Source organism: Theobroma cacao, chromosome 7 (genome assembly GCF_053813885.1).
Source record: "Theobroma cacao isolate CCN51 chromosome 7, ASM5381388v1, whole genome shotgun sequence".
NCBI classification, from domain to species: domain Eukaryota; kingdom Viridiplantae; phylum Streptophyta; class Magnoliopsida; order Malvales; family Malvaceae; genus Theobroma; species Theobroma cacao.
This window is the reverse complement of record NC_142645.1, coordinates 19323296-19341420: the sequence shown is the minus strand read 5'-3', so window position 1 is coordinate 19341420 and position 18125 is coordinate 19323296. Positions and strand designations below refer to the sequence as shown.

Below are 18125 nucleotides of genomic sequence, written 5' to 3'. Positions count from 1 at the left end.
GCCCAGAGAGCCGGGAAGAATCCAGTCTTGCAAAAATGTTACTAGCATCAGAATTGAAGAAAGGCAATTGGAAGAGAAAAGTATGTAGAACAAATTTTAATGTGATTTGTCAATTGTGCTTTGATACAAGAATGATTTCTGGAATCACATACGGTACTCAATAATTTCTTTTCTAAATAGTGTCTATGCTACAAATTAATTCAGCCTAGAATAACACTCAGCAGTGGTAACTGGTAAGGGGGAAAAAATAGAAGAATGTTCATTATATGAATCAAGTGATAATTTTGAGCTAAGCTAAATAATTGCTGTTGCTTTTGTGCAACTCAGAACCCATCTATATCAAATCTTGAATAGAAGCAGTAAAGCACCTTTAGGCTTTAACTCCCTTGAAAGAAAATGAAAGAATCCTGAAGAGTCCATCAGGGTTATCAGCATGTACCTATTAAGAGATTAAATTGAAAATGAGCACTCTTTGACATAAAGCAAAACAAACATTAATAAAAATCTTCACATTCAGGAAAATAACTCAGCAAGCTACAGAGCACTATTCAGCAAATAAATAACTAAATCAGCCCACAGAATCACATATCGAACAGAGGTTTTCCATATGTTGTTGCTATGTTAAAAATGCAGCAGACCAGACTACTTTCAAATGCTCTGAATGCGAAAAGACTAGGAGGTACTGATCAGGAAAGCTGCACTTTATTTTTTTCCTTTTTAATTTTCACGAGTTACACAGCCTTTTTCTATTTAGGTTGCATAATTTCAAGCAGCCTGAAAGTTCCTTTTATCTCTGGAAGAGAGTGATTATAGAACAATGTCAGTCTGGAGACATCATACTAGGATCGCATAAGCAACTTCTTGGAAAGCTATAATCCTTCTTAGGTTCTAAACACATTATTGAGTATGAAACTCGGTAGTAGTTCTTAGGATCTACCCCAGTGTCGTTTAGACACTAAAAAGAGATATTACCATACTTGGCGTAACTCCAAGTGGAAAATGCTTGGTGCAAAGTAATAATAAAGAAAGTAAAGCATGTGCAATGGATGTACCCAGTGCCCAGCATCTTCGAGGACATGCATTTCAACTCCACCTCCCCCATCAGCAGCAGACTCTTTCAGCAGGATGGATTCACTGAAGATCTTCAAGGGCCCAACGATGCAAACTCCTTTCTGCTTTCAAAAAATTAACATGCACACCACGAGGTAGAGTTTCCACCACTTCCCTGCATTTATTCAACCAAAAGAATAAAATGAAAGAAAATATACAAGCTTTAAGTTCAAAAGGTTGCAAATATATTAAATAAATGCTTTTTCAAAGAAGCAAACAAATTTCACTTCTTTTTTTTGTGTTTATCATTTCCGAAATATAAATATAAAAGTCACATAAAAGACAGCATTGAGGGTGAATGTAGACAAGTAAAATAAAAAACAAACCACACCCTACAGCTGAATCTAGGTGAGATTACCATAAATTTGTTTCTTCATAGGACTGGTACATTTCAGATATCCCTTTAAGGTCAAACACCCATGAGAAGCTTGATGATGGTGTACCAGCAGCAGCAGTTGGTCGAAGATTAGTTACAACCCACTGAATGAGTAAAAACTAGGTAAATATTGGGAGCAACAGAAATATGACATCATCTGAGAAACATGACAAATGATGTCAAATCAAAGATGAAAATGTTATTCCTTTCTCTTTTATTTTTCTTTTATAGTCATGAACTCATCTCAAAATAAATATAACAGTATCTAAAAAGAACTGAGAAACAAAGATTATACAGATAACCAATTGAAAGTCACAGCTCAAAAACTTCATTACCAAACAATGTGCTGGAGATACAATGACGAATCAGCAAACAGTAAGAATGATGTAAATATTTCTAGAAGATAACACATTTTCTTTGCAGACAAACTGGCAAATTCCCCTGACAGGGAAGAATAATCTGATACAAGATGCCTTGACTCTCAAATATGGATCTAGATGGACACACCAACACTTCAATCACAAGGAAGCAGCACCGACAAGACAGTTTGTCAATATTTTAATCCAGAGTGATTTCAATCAAGACAACATCCGTGATAGACCAATTCACACCCCCCTTCACACTAACAAGCAAATCCTGAACAGACCTTACAGGACAATAGTATATGCTTGTTTTCCTGCCCTCATGCAGAACAAGCAAAGCAAAGAAACATAAAAGTTCCTCCAATCGTTATTCTGCACATTTAATGAACATACTGTATTATTTCTACAAGAAAAGAGTAAACTATTGGTAATAGATTAAAATATATTGGCTGACACCCAGGAATATTGGCTTTATGACATCATCTATATTTTAAAAGTTTAAAGGTGCAGAAAGCTACTCCTATTTCCATCTATATTGCCATATTGTTAACCTTAGACAAGTAAGATCAAACTGTTCCCAATAACAGTTGCAAACAACTTGTATTGTAACAGGCTGTGTCAACATCTGTTGAGAGAACATGAAATGCTTTCTCTTCAATATGTGTGTTTGTGTACACGCATGTGTGTGTCTGTTTTCCCGGTTTTTTTTTTTCTTTAAGTTTTAATTCAGTGCCATATGGGTTTGTGTTTATTTCCTTTTTCTCCTTTTTCTTTTCTCATTTCTGATGTAGTGCTTAGCCTAATTCTGGAAAGAACACTGAAATAGAATAAGAATCTATGTTGAGTTCAGTGAAAGAGAGAAAGCACTGTTACAAGCATACCAATTTGATCAAACTCAAAAAAATAAGCCATCTTCTGATGGTCAGAAAAGAATATATATATACCATTTAATCCAGGGTTCTGAAAGTTTTTTCCTTTTTCTTTTATTGAGAATTTCTTGTCAGACATGGAATACCAAAATCATGATTAAACCCAAAGAGGCCCAAATAAAAATATTTAAAGACACTTAAGTCCCTCATTCTTTAACAAAATGCTTAAATATTTCATGCAAATGAGCTGTAAAACAAAAACAAAAACTAGAATAATTTCAAATTTCTTTTAAAGGATGTCTTGGAAGGACTAAAACAGTAGAATCAGAATGTTCCATCCCAACGCTACAAAAGCCAAATGAAAATGAACAAGAAAATCAAGTATATACTTGATCACTAGATCATAGAGCATGTCCCATGATGGTCAAGCAGATAGTTTCCAAATTGATTTTGCCTTCTTTAAGACAGTCCCAATGGAGGTTGAACTTTGTTGATTACAGAAAACTCCACAAATACCAAACCCAAAACAAAGCAATTTTCAGTAACCTAGAGAACTGGGGAACCATATACCAAACTTTTATCCACAAATTAAGCTAAGACTAAGATAACACATCTGAAAGAATATATATATATTGTAAAGGGGGTTCTTGTGATAGGGAGAGGAAGCGTTGCAAACAAGTAAAATGATGTGCCAGAGGCGGCAGAGAGGAAGATTGAAGCAGTTCCTGAAGTACTAAGTGCTGTGGCAGGTGGAAGACAATAAGTAGAGTTTTAAAAAGACTTAGAAAGTACAAGATAATTAGAGAGAGAAGCTCTCAAGTTAAAAATGTGTTAGCTTGGAGGGAGAGAGAAGAATCCTCCCAAATGAATTGTGAGGCTCTATATATAGTGCTAAAAGTGACGGTTACATAAGAATAGGCTTTAATGCGCCTAATGAATGACATTATTATGAAAAAATATGAATGTAAGTAACCGTTACTGTAATTGGATGTAGTAAGACTTGTTCTCAAGTAAAGGTAATAGAAAATAGGTGTACAAGAATAGGTACAAGAGAATAAGCTGTACGAGAATAAGTATACGAGAACAAGGTAAGAGGGTGAAACACTTGTACTTCAGAAAAGGGTTAAGAGGAAGACTTCTTAACTATCTCCATATCTGAGCCACCAAGCCAAACTCTCTAGAACATCCCAAGATGAAAGTAACCCATGAATCCTGCCACTTATTCCGAGTTGCTTTCACTGTCATCCAAGTGAAATGGTTATTCTATTCGAAGTAGTTGTTCTACTTGCATTAATTGTTCATATGAAGTAGTGTTCTACTTGTTTTACTTATTCTGCGTGAAGTAGCACTTCACTTGTTCTGGTTGTTTCCTATACAACATTATATTGTAACGTAATTCTTTAAAGTAACAGTATTAACCAAAATGTAGTATCTACATTTTGCCCCCTGCATAAGAATTTATTGTTAAAAAATAATTCTTATGTATTAATTTAAAGTAAAATTTTTTTTTTGTACTATAACGTATTATACTGTATCATTTTGAGCAGTAATGCTTTGAGCAGTACTGTTTTAGACAGTAACACCTTAGCCAGTAATACTTTAGGTAGTAACATGTTACTATCTTATGTAAGGTGTAATACTTTTTTTTTTTGTAATGTCAATATCTTTTTGTAATATTTGATTGATTATGCAATAATATTTAATGTCTTTCGTAATATTTGATTGCATTTTTTTTTAATTTCAATATCTTTTGTAATATTTTATTGATTATGCAATAATATTTAATATCTTTTTCATAAAAAACCTTGATTCCATTTGTAATATTTTATTGATTATGCAATAATATTTAATATCTTTTCCATAAAAATCTTGATTCTACATGGCTTATAAATATCAAGTTACTATGAACAATTTTCTTCATTCATATTCAAAGTAAAGCAAAACAAATTTTAGAGTAAAGTCGATTCTTTTGCGAATCTTTTCAAGTAAGTAAATTTTTCTTCTTCTTGTAATAATTTTTTTTTTTTAATTTTGTTTTCAATCAGTTGAATTTTTTTTTAGTTCAATTTCTCTTACTTGTTGCCCCCTGCATGAAAATTTTTTTTTTTTATATGAAACAAGAAATTTTTTTCATGCATGAGCTGAAATTTTTTTTTTTATTGAAAGAATTATAGATATATATTCAAGTACATAAATAATTTTTTTTTAAAATGTCAATAATAATAGTTATTATATATATATATATTTTCTATGGAGAGTAATGCATGAATTTCATTCTTCTTTGACTTTGTCTTTAGTGCCTTTGATATTGTAAACTTATTTTATCTTTGTATTCTTCTTGAAAACTATTTTGTCTTTAGCTTTTTAATTGCTCATAACACAAGCCACGGTTTTTCTTTATATATATATATATTACATTAAAGTTTGATTTGTAGCTCACAGCACAAGAAAAAATGTAAAAGAGAACTTTGAAATTTTTATTTTATTTTATTTTGATATGCAGCCTTAGAAAAGTGAATAAAAAGAGTAAATAAAGGCTAAAGTTAAAAGAATAAATAAAAATTGATTAACTTGTCAAAAAAAAAAAACTGCAAGTTGTAGTTTTTTTTTTTTTTATATAGAGAAGAGGGCTTTGTACGTTGGAGTAATTTATCGGCACCAAAGGCTGAAAGTTGCAGGTTTTATATATATATGTAAAGAAGGGCTTTTCTAACATTGAAAGGCGCAAAGCTGCAGTCTCCCTTTTTTTTTTTATAATATTGTTTTTGAAACATGCTACACTTTACCTTTTTATTTTAGAAAGTTTTTGCTTTGTAGCTCGCAGTATGTGCCGCGAGCTTTTTCAATTGGAGCTTGCGGTTCATGCCGCGAGCTTTTTTAAGTAGAGCTCGCGGTATGTGCCGCGAACTCTTTTAAGTAGAGCTCGCGGCATAAACCGCGAGCTCTTTTAAGTGAGGTTTTTTTTTTTTTATTTAATATTATTTTTATATTTTATCTTGAATGTTTTTGTTTGTTTTTGGATCGTACACCTTTTAATCATAAGCTTCTTGATTTAATATATTTTTTTAAGTATAATTTATTATTTTATTTTTTATGAATAATGTTTAATAAAAAATATTATAATAAAGAAAACAAGAACAAGCTAAAGTGAAGGAAGCCTCATGTCAGCTTTTGATAGAGAAAAACACTAGAATAATGAAACAACTAATAAATAAGCACATAAAAGCTAGTTTGTCTTAAAGCTGCATGCTCTTTCTTGTTTTTTTTTTTTTAATATAATTTGACTTTAACTTTGACTTTTGTAGTGTCTTTTATTTTAGTGCTTTGTAATGTTTGAGAGCTCCTTTGTACTTGAGAGCTAGCGCAAGTCGCGAGCTCTTTTAAGACCGCGAGCTTTTTTAAGTGGAGCTCGCGGCATGTGCCGCGAGCTTTCAAGTTTGTAATTATTATATATATTTTAAATATTATGTGTATATATATATATTTAGTTTTATTTATTTGTTATTATTATTATTATTATTATTATTTAAAGCTGTAAAATTTTTTTTTTTAAGTTTTACTTATTTATTACATATATTTATTTATATTGCATATAAAAATAATAATAATATAAAAATCTATAATTTTGATAAGTTTTATTGTTTTACTTTATTGTTGTGATTTTTTTATGCATAATAAATAAGTAAAAATAAAAAAATTATTACGTATGTATACTTATCTCTTTTTTCATGATCATGTTTGTAGGCAGTTTTTTCCATCATCCTCTATGCCTAGGACGCGTGTCCCTCCGAAGATCAATTATGGTGAGCCTGGAAGAGTTGCAACAAGGAAGAAAACCACTGCACATAAAAGGAAGAATAGTGATTCCAAATTAGTTGCTCCCAAGAAAATTAGAGTAGGAAAGAGTGGTGAAGTTCCTCCTGTTCTTGAAAATTGGGAAGATGAAATTATTAGAGAAAGAGGAGAAGATCGTTTTTGGGAAGAAGTTCATGCTAGACAGGTTGACGAACATCCCTCTGAGTCTGTTGGATATGATTGGAATCGTTTATGCTCAGAAGCACCTCCTCATAGAAGAAGTGGTATTCCAGGACCATCTATTCTGAAATTCAGGTTTGAACGCGGTGAGTTTCCCCTTTCTGCTACTAAGTTAGGCTCCAATTCTCAATTTGTTCATGGTTGGGATGAATGGGTAACTAAGGTATTGAAGAATCCTTCTTATGTTAAACTTCTCTCTTCTGCTGGGATACTTAATGCTATACGTATCACTTCTAAGCTCAATATTCGTAGAGAAAAAAGGATAGATGTGTGGCGTGCTATTCTTGCGAGGTGGAGCACGTTTTCTCATACTATGATTACTGCATGGGGGGAATTTACCTTCACTCTAGAAGATGTATGTGTTCTCTTAGAACTTCCTTGTATAGGAAATGATGATTTTCACTTTATTAAGCTTTCTGAAGAAGAGGTATGTACTCGAGACTTTTTCTTTGATCTACTTAAGAGTCTGAGTAAAACTTCGAAGGTTGCACGATTTTCCAATTGGATAGGGGTTTTTTATAAAAAGTTCAATGCTAAAGGAATTGAGATTGATTCTCTTGAGTACCCAGACCATAAGTATGAGTTAGTAGCTTTAATAATTTTTTGGTTGGCACGGCACGTACTCCCATGGTGTCCAGATGATGGTATCTCTTCAGCAGTTGTTCCTTTAGCAATAAAAATTGTTAAGGGAATACACTTTCCTCTTGCTCCACTGTATTTAGGATCCCTATATAAGAGATTAGACTTATACCAACTCAAAATTATTGAGTCAGCTGGGCGTTACAAGGTTTTGACTTATGTGGATGTTTCCTTCATTCAGATGTGCTTGTGGGAAAGGTTTGGTACTTGCGCTCCCATGCCTAATGCATATCCTTTTGCATCTTTTTCTGTGAATAACCTTTTATCCAGAAACAACTATAGAGCTTGGGCATGGCATGATCGACTACAAAGGGGTAATGTTCTTGAAGTGATGGATGTTACAAAAGAATTCAATCCCAGACCTTATGTGCAGCCTATAAATGGATTTGGTGATCCTGCAATTTATTATGACCTTCATCCTCTACAGTCTGGAAGAATGAGCTCACGAGGTATTAACTTTTGTATATGGGTTCATAGTTCCCATTTGCCTTCTATGATTGAGAGTTCTAGTTCTGGTGGAGATAGAAACTTTCGTTCTGTTGAAGTGTATTCTCCTTATAGAGTGGCACATCAATTTGGATTTGATCAACCAGCTCCACCTGACTCTTCTTCGCCTATCAGCTTTTCTTCTTGCGTTTCTTCATTTCTCATGACAGGACTTTCACTTCATTCAGATAAACTTAAGAGTTGTACTATCCCAGCTTTTGATAGAGTTGGTATCCATACTTCTGGATGGTTTGCTTATTGGGGAGAATGTCTTGGAGAATGGAGATCTTTTACTGTGCCCTTAACTAATCCCACAGCTCGTCTCTACACTCCTCATGTAAGTAACAATGATGTATCCTTGCGCTTGATTCCTCTTAGAAAGAAGAAATGCATGACTGAAGAAGAAGATACTGCAGTTCCTGCTCCTATTCGTCAAACAAAAGATAAGCATGCCTATCGAAAAGTAAGTTCATTTTTTTTATTATTTTTTTTCTATATATATATATATTTTTTATTTCCTCATTTTCATCAATTTTTTTTTTAGGGAGAATCAACTACAAGAGTAGAACTCAATTCAGTTGAAGAGGAAGAAACTTCTGAAGTAGAGACTGAAGAAGAATCATGTGACTCTGAACGTAGTGATGAATCTGATGATGAATCCATTGATGTTGATAAAGTTGAAATTGAGGGTGGGCCAACCCCTTTTGATGATTTCATTGATTTTGATGTTTTATTTCCAAATCATGTTCATAGTTCTACCATGAACCAGGTATAAACATATTACTATGTTACTCTAATTGATGTTGTTCCATTCCCCTCCCTTTTTTTTTTAAATTAAGATCGTTCTTACTCCCCAGGCTATTCGAGATGAGGTTGTTTCTGACACTGAGACTATTCCTGCTGGTGAAGTTGTTCCTGAGGTTACTCCAAATATTGAGGTTATTCAAGATGTTAGAATTGATACTGATAATGTTAGAGCTATTCAAATGACTCCTCGTGCTTATTCCTCCCCAGTGCCAGAACATAGAGATACAAGTAGTGCTTCTGGCACTCAAATAGCACATACTGAACAAAGTAGTAAAAAAGTTGACTTCCATGGTTTTCAAGTTTCACTGGAATATGTGACATACTTAGAACAGGTTTTCAACATAGAGGGAGAGTTTTGGAGTACCTCATTTGTAAAGAACGTAGACGTCATTTGCTTAATGATGGACGTATTGGGTAGAGCTTTAGTCATTTCTCATGCTCCATTGATAAGTACTTCACCAGAGGAATTGCAACAGATGTTACAAGATTTCGATGATGCTTGTAACTTTGGATTCAAGCTTGAATGCCTCAATGATTGTAGATCAAAAGCCAAGATTTTTCTCAACAAGTCTTCCTTGGAAGATGAGTTAGAAGACATTGCAGCGAAGATAACTTCATTAAAAAAACGTGAAGCTGAAGTACGAGAACAATTAGATGTATTTGCCAATAATAACTCTTCTCTATGGAATATGTAATTGGCTAGTCTTTTACTTTTCTTTGACTCTTTTTGAAACTCATTTGAGTCAGTACTTTGCTATTGATATATCACATTTCTTTTTTTTTACAATAATAATAATGCTTCGCTTGTTGTGTACTTATTCACTTTTTGTATCATTGTATGCGGCCAAAAGATAATTCTCAACTTTTCATCAAGGAGATTAACTCTAACTTGACGTGAAAGAGATTATTTCATCCCTTCAAATAAGCAAGCATAAGAGCTGCGGCCAATTTGTGAGTAATAAGGTAAGGCCAAAGATGAGCGATGAAGCTTGCGGCCAATAACATACTATCATTACAGCCAAATTATGAGCGATAAAGCTAGCGGCTGAAATGTTAATGATTAATTATGGTCAAATATTGAGCGATACAGCTTGCGACCAATAATATTATTACAGCCAAGATATAAGCAATGAAGCTAGCGGATAAATTATAAATAGTAAAACACAGCCAATATAAAAGCGGTGAAGCTGCGGCTGAAATGCCTTTCATTGCGAAAAAGTAAATCATGTATTTCGCATACAACAAAGAGTGGAGTTAGAACCTCATACATGATACTTCTTTATATATTGAAAATTGATCGGTGCAGTGATGGCGTTGTTCTTCGGATTTATCAATTTGCAATATCCACTTTCATTCACCTCATGAACAATATATGGTCCTTCCCATTTTGGGCTAAATTTAGAAGATGGTGTTCCTCTTCTAATATGCTCAGCTGCGCGTAACACTAGATCTCCCTCTTCAAAATTCCTCCTCTTCACTAGCTTGTCATAAGCTCTACTCAACCTTCTTTGATAGACTGATAAATTCTTCTTTGCTCTATCTCTTTTTTCTTCCAATGCTTCCAATTCTAACATCCGTAAATTATCATTATCAAGTTCAGCGTCTAGAGCTAATCTTGCAGACGGAACTAGAATTTCAGCAGGTAGCATTGCCTCTGTTCCATATACTAGTGAAAAAGGAGTTGCCTTCGTAGGTTCACGCTTGGAAATCCTATATGCCCATAATGCTACTAGAAGTGCATCATACCACATCTTTGGTTCTTCATGCACCATTCTACTAAGCACTTTAAGTAAAGTCTTGTTAGTAGCTTCAGCTTGACCATTTCTTTTCGGGTAGTAAGGAGTAGACTTCACATGATCCACATCGTAAAGAGCAAGTAATTCCCTTACATTGGCATTAATGAACGGAGTACCATTATCTGAAAGAATACGTCTAGGTATGCCGAACCTGCAAATGATGTTTTCCTTGATGAAATTTGCCACAGCCGCCCCAGTCGCATGCTTCAAAGAAATAGCTTCCACTCATTTAGTAAAGCACTCTGTTGCTGCTGATATCCTAGTATATCCTTTAGAAGGAGGATTGATAGGTCCAATCAAATCAAACGCCCAAGTATGGAATGGCCATGGAGTAATGATGCTATGAAGTTGTACAGCTGGAGCATGTATAGCATTCCCATAAATCTGACACGGATAACACTTCCTTGCGTAATTCACTGCATCTGCTTCCATAGTAGGCCAATAATACCCAAGATCCAAAAGCTTCTGATAAAGTTTTCTTCCACCTTCATGCTCCCCACTACTACCTGCATGCACTTCTGCTAACAATGGATTGACATCAGCTGGGGAAACATATTTCAATGATGTTCCTGCAAATGAGAGCCTAAACAAGTCATTTCCTTTAAGAAAAAAACGTTGAGCTCTTCTCTTGAGTTGTCTTGCATCTTGAAAGTTAGCTGGTAAAATTCCATTTTGGAAAAGATCAATATAAGGCCTACGCCAATCACCGGCACTTCCCACAAAATTACACTCTTGTACATCTGGTGGTTCAGAACATCTAATGCAAGCCTTTTGAAGCTGTAAAGCATCTTTGGACGTAGATGGCCAAAAATATCCTACTCTTTGGATTAAGCGATGTAAAGGTGGTCCTTCCTCACCACACCATTGTTCGTGGGCTATTCTCAATCTTTCTTTTGCCTCTTCCTCAGAAACGCATCTTGCTAGAACTCCATTACTTCCTTTGTGGTAAAGTATACCATGAATCAAAATGTAGTGCTTTAAGCGTGGAATAGCAGTAGAACTAGGGTTAAGCAGCTCTTCTATGATGGATTTTCGCCAATCCTCTTTGTCATAAATTGGAGGTAGTAATAGCTCACTAGATGGACATGAGATAGTCCTCTTAAGTACAACTATAGGAATACTTCGTTCTTTCTCCGGTATACAAACTTTAGAAGCCAAAGTAGCAAGAGCATCTGCATAACGGTTCGTTGTTCTCGGAGTATGTTCACATCTCACCGTTTGAAATTTCTCTAACAAAGACTGAACAAGAGTCCTGTAAGAAGCAAGTATTGGTTCTTTCAAAGAAAACTCACCATTAGTCTGCTTTACAATAAGATTAGAATCCCCATGGATGCAAAGATTGCTTATTCCAATTGTTGCTGCCGCATACAACCCCAAAACTAGTGCTTCATACTCAGCTTGATTGTTTGTGCATGGGAAATCTAGCTTGAAAGCTAACGAGATAGGTTCTCTACTTGACCCAAAAGAGTTTAACTCTAAACATGAAATCAAGAAATTCCCATCTTCACTTGGTGCTTCCAAGACACGAAGACCTTTTCTCTCCAAAGAGATGTGACCTCTACTCAAATGAGAGACAACTAATTCAGAACTTTGTACTGCAGAGTTATCTTCTCTATTCGGAGGAATAAGAACTATTCCGGCACCTCCTCCAAAACTATTTGAAGAACCATCAAAGTATAAACTCCACTCCCCTTCTTCAATATTTACTGCGCACACTTCTTCATGAAATTCAGCTGGAATGGCATCAGGAATAATCTCTTCAAACTGAGATGGAAAATATGCTAACAAATCTGAAAGTGCTTGAGACTTTATAGCTTTTGGCTGAACAACTGATACATCAAATTCTCCCAATAAAAGAAGCCATTTTGCTACTCTTCCAGATAGAACTGGCTTAGAAAGTAAAAACTTGATGGGATCTGACTTTGTCACGATTATGAGCTTGTGTGCCAAGAAATAGTGCCGAAGCTTTTGAGTTGTATAGACTAAAGCAAGACAGTGCTTTTCCATAGGTGGATAATTCAACTCACTTCTGTGTAAGCATCTACTAATGTAGTACACAGGTTTTTCTTCTCCATCCATTTCCTGAACAAGTAAAGCACCAATTGAGTATGGAGTAGAAGTCAAATACAACATCATTGGCTTTCCTTTGATAAGCATGATCATCGTTGCAGGAGAAGTAAGAATCTTTTTAATCTTCTCAAATGCTTGTTGTTGTGATTCACCCCATATGAATGGAACACCTTTCTTAAGCAAGGCTTGAAAAGGCACAATGATTTCTCCTAAAGCTAGAATGAATCTCCTAATATAAGAGACTTTTCCCAACAAGCTTTTGAGTTGTTTTTGATTCATCGGAGATGGCATGGATTGAATAGCTTTTATTTTTGTAGGATCAACATCTATACCTTTTCTGTGAACCATAAAACCCAAAAATCTTCCAGCTGTTACTCCAAATGCACACTTTAAAGGATTCATGCGAAGATTATACTTTCTACACCGTTCAAATACTTTTTTCAGATCTTCAAAGTGATTAAAAGCCTTCTTGGATTTCACTACTATATCATCCACATAATCTTCCATAAAATCATGCATCATGTCATGGAAGATAGCTGTCATGGCACGTTGATAAGTTGCACCTGCATTCTTTAATCCAAATGGCATTACAGTGTAGTAAAAATTTCCAAATGGAGTTCTAAAAGCTGTTTTCTCTGCATCTTCTCGTGCCATCTTTATTTGATTGTATCCACTAAACCCATCCATGAAGGAAAACATCTCATGACCAACTGTAGCATCCACTAAAGTATCAATATTAGGAAGAGGAAAATCATCTTTTGGGCATGCCTTGTTCAAATCTCTGAAATCTACACACACCCGAATTGTTCCATTCTTCTTTTTCACCGGAACTACATTTGCTAGCCATGTAGGATAATGTATGGGTTTGATGAATCCAACCTTGAGAAGCTTATTAATCTCCTCCTTTATCTGGCCCTCTATCTCATGATGAAATACACGAGCATGTTGTTTCACTGGCTTGCTTTGTGGAGAAATGTGTAACTCGTGAGTAATGAGATTCTCATCTAGTCCAAGCATCTGCTCATAAGTCCAAGCAAACACATCTTGGAATTTTCTTAACAACTCAATTAGCACAACCTTTTGTTCACCAGAAAGACTCTTGCTTATGAAGAGTGGCTTACTTGTCTCTCCTTCTTCTGCCATATTTATTTCTTCCAACTCATCCCCTTGAGGCTTGGGTTGATCTGAAAGTTGTTCTTTCGTGGATAATACTTCCTGTACTTTTTCCTTTTCTGCTTTTACTTGAAAACATGATGGTGATGTATCCGGTGGCTTCCAAAGTTTGGGATCAGGAGAAGATGTTTCCCCAGACCCCGCGTCCCATCATAAGCAATACACAATTTTTCCATCTTCACGTGCATAGGAAGTTACCCCATTAGACGTCTTTTCTTCATTTACTTCTTTGTATGTGGAAGTGTTTTCCCTTCTTCTCTTCCCACCTCGTTCCTTTTTCTTGCCATTACTCTCTGTCTTATTCTCATACTTCTCCCATCATGGAAATGGAACACCGATAGGTCTAACAATAGTTGTTTCTCCATCTGTTGCTAGATCTTCAAAGAAAGAAGCCTCTATATAACTCACCTCATGCCGTTCAAACGGAGCTTTAGTGGCTAGAATGAAAACCTCCTTCCCCTTCCAATATCCCTTAATACATTGATGACGTGAAGAAGGGATGATATTGTGCATATGCAAAAACTTTCTTCCAATTAGAGCATGATAAGCCACATTTGCATCAATAACATGGAAACATGTCTGATCTTGAATCGGCCCCATCTTAAAATTCACTGTCACTTGCCCCAAAGTTATAATCTCCTTGTTATCAAAAGAAGTGATAGCCATAGGACGACGTAAACTCTTCAAATCCATGTTTACAGCTTTCAAAGTGGATAGAGGTATGAGATTCACAGAAGAACCATCATCAATGAATGTTCTCCTAATAGGATATCCATTGATAGTACTTTCCACATAAAGGGGTTTATTATGATAAGGATGAGGTGTACACATGTCTGCCTCTGTAAACACAATAGCGTTCTTATATGCACCAACCATCTTCCCCATAGGTCGTTCTATTAAGTTACATTCTCCATACTGTTCTCCAGCTATCTGAACTAGGGATATAGCTGCTTCTTTCCTTGCTTCTTCTGAAAACCCAAGTTGGTCAAAGAAATGCCGGAAGCTAGGTGTCTTCATGAGTGAATTAGCAATTGAAGAAGTAACCCTAGTAGCTTCATTTGCATCATTGAATTGGGTGTTTGAAGAGGAAGGGTCATCATGGTGAGCATGAATTATTGCACTTACTTGTCCGCGAGGATTTGGATGAATGGGAAGAGGGTTATTTTGGACTCTGTTATTTCCAATCAACACTTCTCCTGCTTGCACCCGTCGGTGGAACATTCTTCGAAGGTTTCTGCATTCAGCAAGTGGATGACCGACTGTCCGATGATAATCACAGTACCTTGGATTAGCCTTTTCCTCCGCTGTTGGTGGTTATGGAGTGTAAGGTAAGTTTATTTGTCCATCCCTAACCCATTCTTGGAGAAGAGCTCTCACTCTATCAAAAGGTACTGAAAACGGTGGAGAAGAGTCATTCTCCTCATCTAGCCCTCTCCTAGGGACATCTCTTCGAGGACGTAAATTTGCTCGAATTGGACCCCTTCTTTCTCTACCTCCTCCTTGGATGGCATTCACCGTTGGGTTATTCCTTCTACCAAAGCGAGTGAGTCCCTTTTGTCTAAGAACTGTATTATTGGTCCTTCGTGCAGCTTCCACTAGTGTAGCAAAGGTTGGAAGAGGTAGATTCTCCAAGTGTAACCTGTATTCATCAAACATCCCCTGAATACACACTTTTACCAACTCTTTCTCATCATGAGATTCTTGTATGTCCAGCACTCTTTCTCTAAAACGTTGGATATACTCCATTAAATCCTCCCTAGACTTTTGAAACTCTCTTCCAAGATCAACGAGAGTAACTTTCTCTTGAGTAGAAAAGAACTTTTCCCCAAACATCCTACACATCTGATTCCAAGATTGAACAGAACCAGGAGTAAGGTTAACATACCATGTATAAGCCTTCTCAGTGAGAGACTTGGAGAATTCTTTCAACTTCAGGTCATCATCCAATCCAGTTACTCCAAGAGTCTCCACAAATTTCATGACATGTTCGCGTGCATCACCAGTCTTCCCATTAAATTGTTTGAACATAGGGCTAGTATAGTCTTTAGGATATGGTTTTGCAGCTACACTAGCCGGGTAAGGCAACTTGAGATCAAACTCAGAAAAATTCAAACTCTTGCTCTTCTGATCTAACAACTTTTGGAGCTCTTCCAATGTCACAAATCCTTGAGTAGGAATAGGTGGGATTACTGCAGTAGAAGTAGTAGTTAGAGTAACTGCAATAGTGGTGTTGGTAGGGTTAGGGTTTGCAGCAACTACTACATCAGCTGCACCTTCTCCATTGCCTCCATTCTCCTCAATGTTTGTAACTAGATGAGTGACTCCAGCAGGTGCACTCTCATTAGGATGCACAGATTGAGCTTGAAAAGTGGTGACAGTAGAGGATGCAAATTGAGATATAGTGTCCATCATTCGCTTATTATTGTCCTCCAAAATTTGCATCCTCTCTTGGGAAGTTTGAATCATTCTCATCAGATCTTGAATGTAGGAAGGAACAGGCGCATCCTGGTTGCCAATGGAACTCTCCATCTTTTTCGAAAACAAGAAATTTCAGCAGTAAAAGTCTTACTTAATGCAATCACTCATTCCCCAGTGGAGTCGCCAAAATGTAAAGGGGGTTCTTGTGATAGGGAGAGGAAGCGTTGCAAACAAGTAAAATGATGTGCCAGAGGCGGCAGAGAGGAAGATTGAAGCAGTTCTTGAAGTACTAAGTGCTGTGACAGATGGAAGACAATAAATAGAGTTTTAAAAAGACTTAGAAAGTACAAGATAATTAGAGAGAGAAGCTCTCAAGTTAAAAATGTGTTAGCTTGGAGGGAGAGAGAAGAATCCTCCCAAATGAATTGTGAGGCTCTATATATAGTGCTAAAAGTAACGGTTACATAAGAATAGACTTTAATGCGCCTAATGAATGACATTATTATGAAGAATATGAATGTAAGTAACCGTTACTGTAATTGGATGTAGTAAGACTTGTTCTCAAGTAAAGGTAATAGAAAATAGGTGTACAAGAATAGGTACAAGAGAATAAGCTGTACGAGAATAAGTATACGAGAACAAGGTAAGAGGGTGAAACACTTGTACTTTAGGAAAGGGTTAAGAGGAAGACCTCTTAACTATCTCCATATCTGAGCCACCAAGCCAAACTCTCTAGAACATCCCAAGATGAAAGTAACCCATGAATCCTACCACTTATTCCGAGTTGCTTTCACTGTCATCCAAGTGAAATGATTATTATATTCGAAGTAGTTGTTCTACTTGCATTAATTGTTCATATGGAGTAGTGTTCTACTTGTTTTACTTATTCTGCGTGAAGTAGCACTTCACTTGTTCTGGTTGTTTTCTATACAACATTATATTGTAACGTAATTCTTTAAAGTAACAGTATTAACCAAAATCTAGTATCTACATATATATATATAGAGCACTCATGTTTATTCAATAAATGATCGAGCAAATAAAGTGCAGTACTATTTTGTCAATAATATCATATGACGGCCATCAATGGACACCAAAATAGAAACCGTAGACCAACAACTTATAAAGGAGCCCCATACTTGGTAGGTGGTGGTAATATACCTGTGCGACATCCTTAGGAAACCCTTCTTGAACTAGAGCATCCACAATATCCTGCTTCAAAGAGACCTTCCTTACTAAAAATTATAGCAAAATTAGAGCCACATCTAAAGAAGGAAAAAAAATAAAAGAATGATTTTCTCTTTTTTTTTTAAGGGGGTATGCAGGAAATGCAAAAGCAATAAATTCAACATATAACAACAAAAACGATACATGGATTAGTTTAATTATGGTAGAAATTGTTATTAATTAACTCTTGCTAAGAGTGAACTAGTAAATAGTAAATTTAAAGCTAGTAATAATAATAAATCAAGGATATAATTACTATCAATCTCAAGAGGTTCCACACAATATCTGCATGAAGACATCATATGTGGACACCTAGCTACACCAAAGGAAACAATAAAAAGGAAACTCAAACAGCAAAAAAAAAAAAAAAAACATAACTAAGGCTCAAATTGATGTAAACTGAAGTTTGAACATAAAGGCTAGCCGTTAGAAATGTACAACCTCTTAGCAAACAATATCCAACTAGAATACAGCTGCCCAATGCGTCGAAAAGACTATTTATACTAGGGTTACAGTAGCTTTTAACCCTAGACCTTGGATATGCATAAACCCCACATAATCCCAGCCATTCAAACTCTTTAAAAGATCACATGCTAGTCACATGAACACATAATAAAATGAAAATAATTACTAACCATAAACAAAAGGTCAAAGAGGAAAAATAAAAGAACATGTCAAAATAACAAATTTAGATAAGTTCTGGAAAGCTCCTACATCACTAATTACCCATCTTAGATTGATTGGGTACCAAGGAATT

At 35.6% G+C, this 18125-nt stretch overlaps 1 protein-coding gene across 1 annotated transcript; it reads right to left on the bottom strand.

Annotated features, from left to right (window-relative positions):
- Positions 1 to 95: 95 nt before the first annotated feature.
- On the bottom strand, positions 96 to 18098 carry LOC108662667 (uncharacterized). The gene is given in 6 exon segments (XM_088808710.1): positions 96 to 439; positions 1053 to 1115; positions 1117 to 1225; positions 1469 to 1590; positions 17303 to 17376; positions 18095 to 18098. Coding segments are annotated over 6 exon segments (441 nt in total). The 3' UTR covers positions 96 to 370.
- Positions 18099 to 18125: the final 27 nt, after the last annotated feature.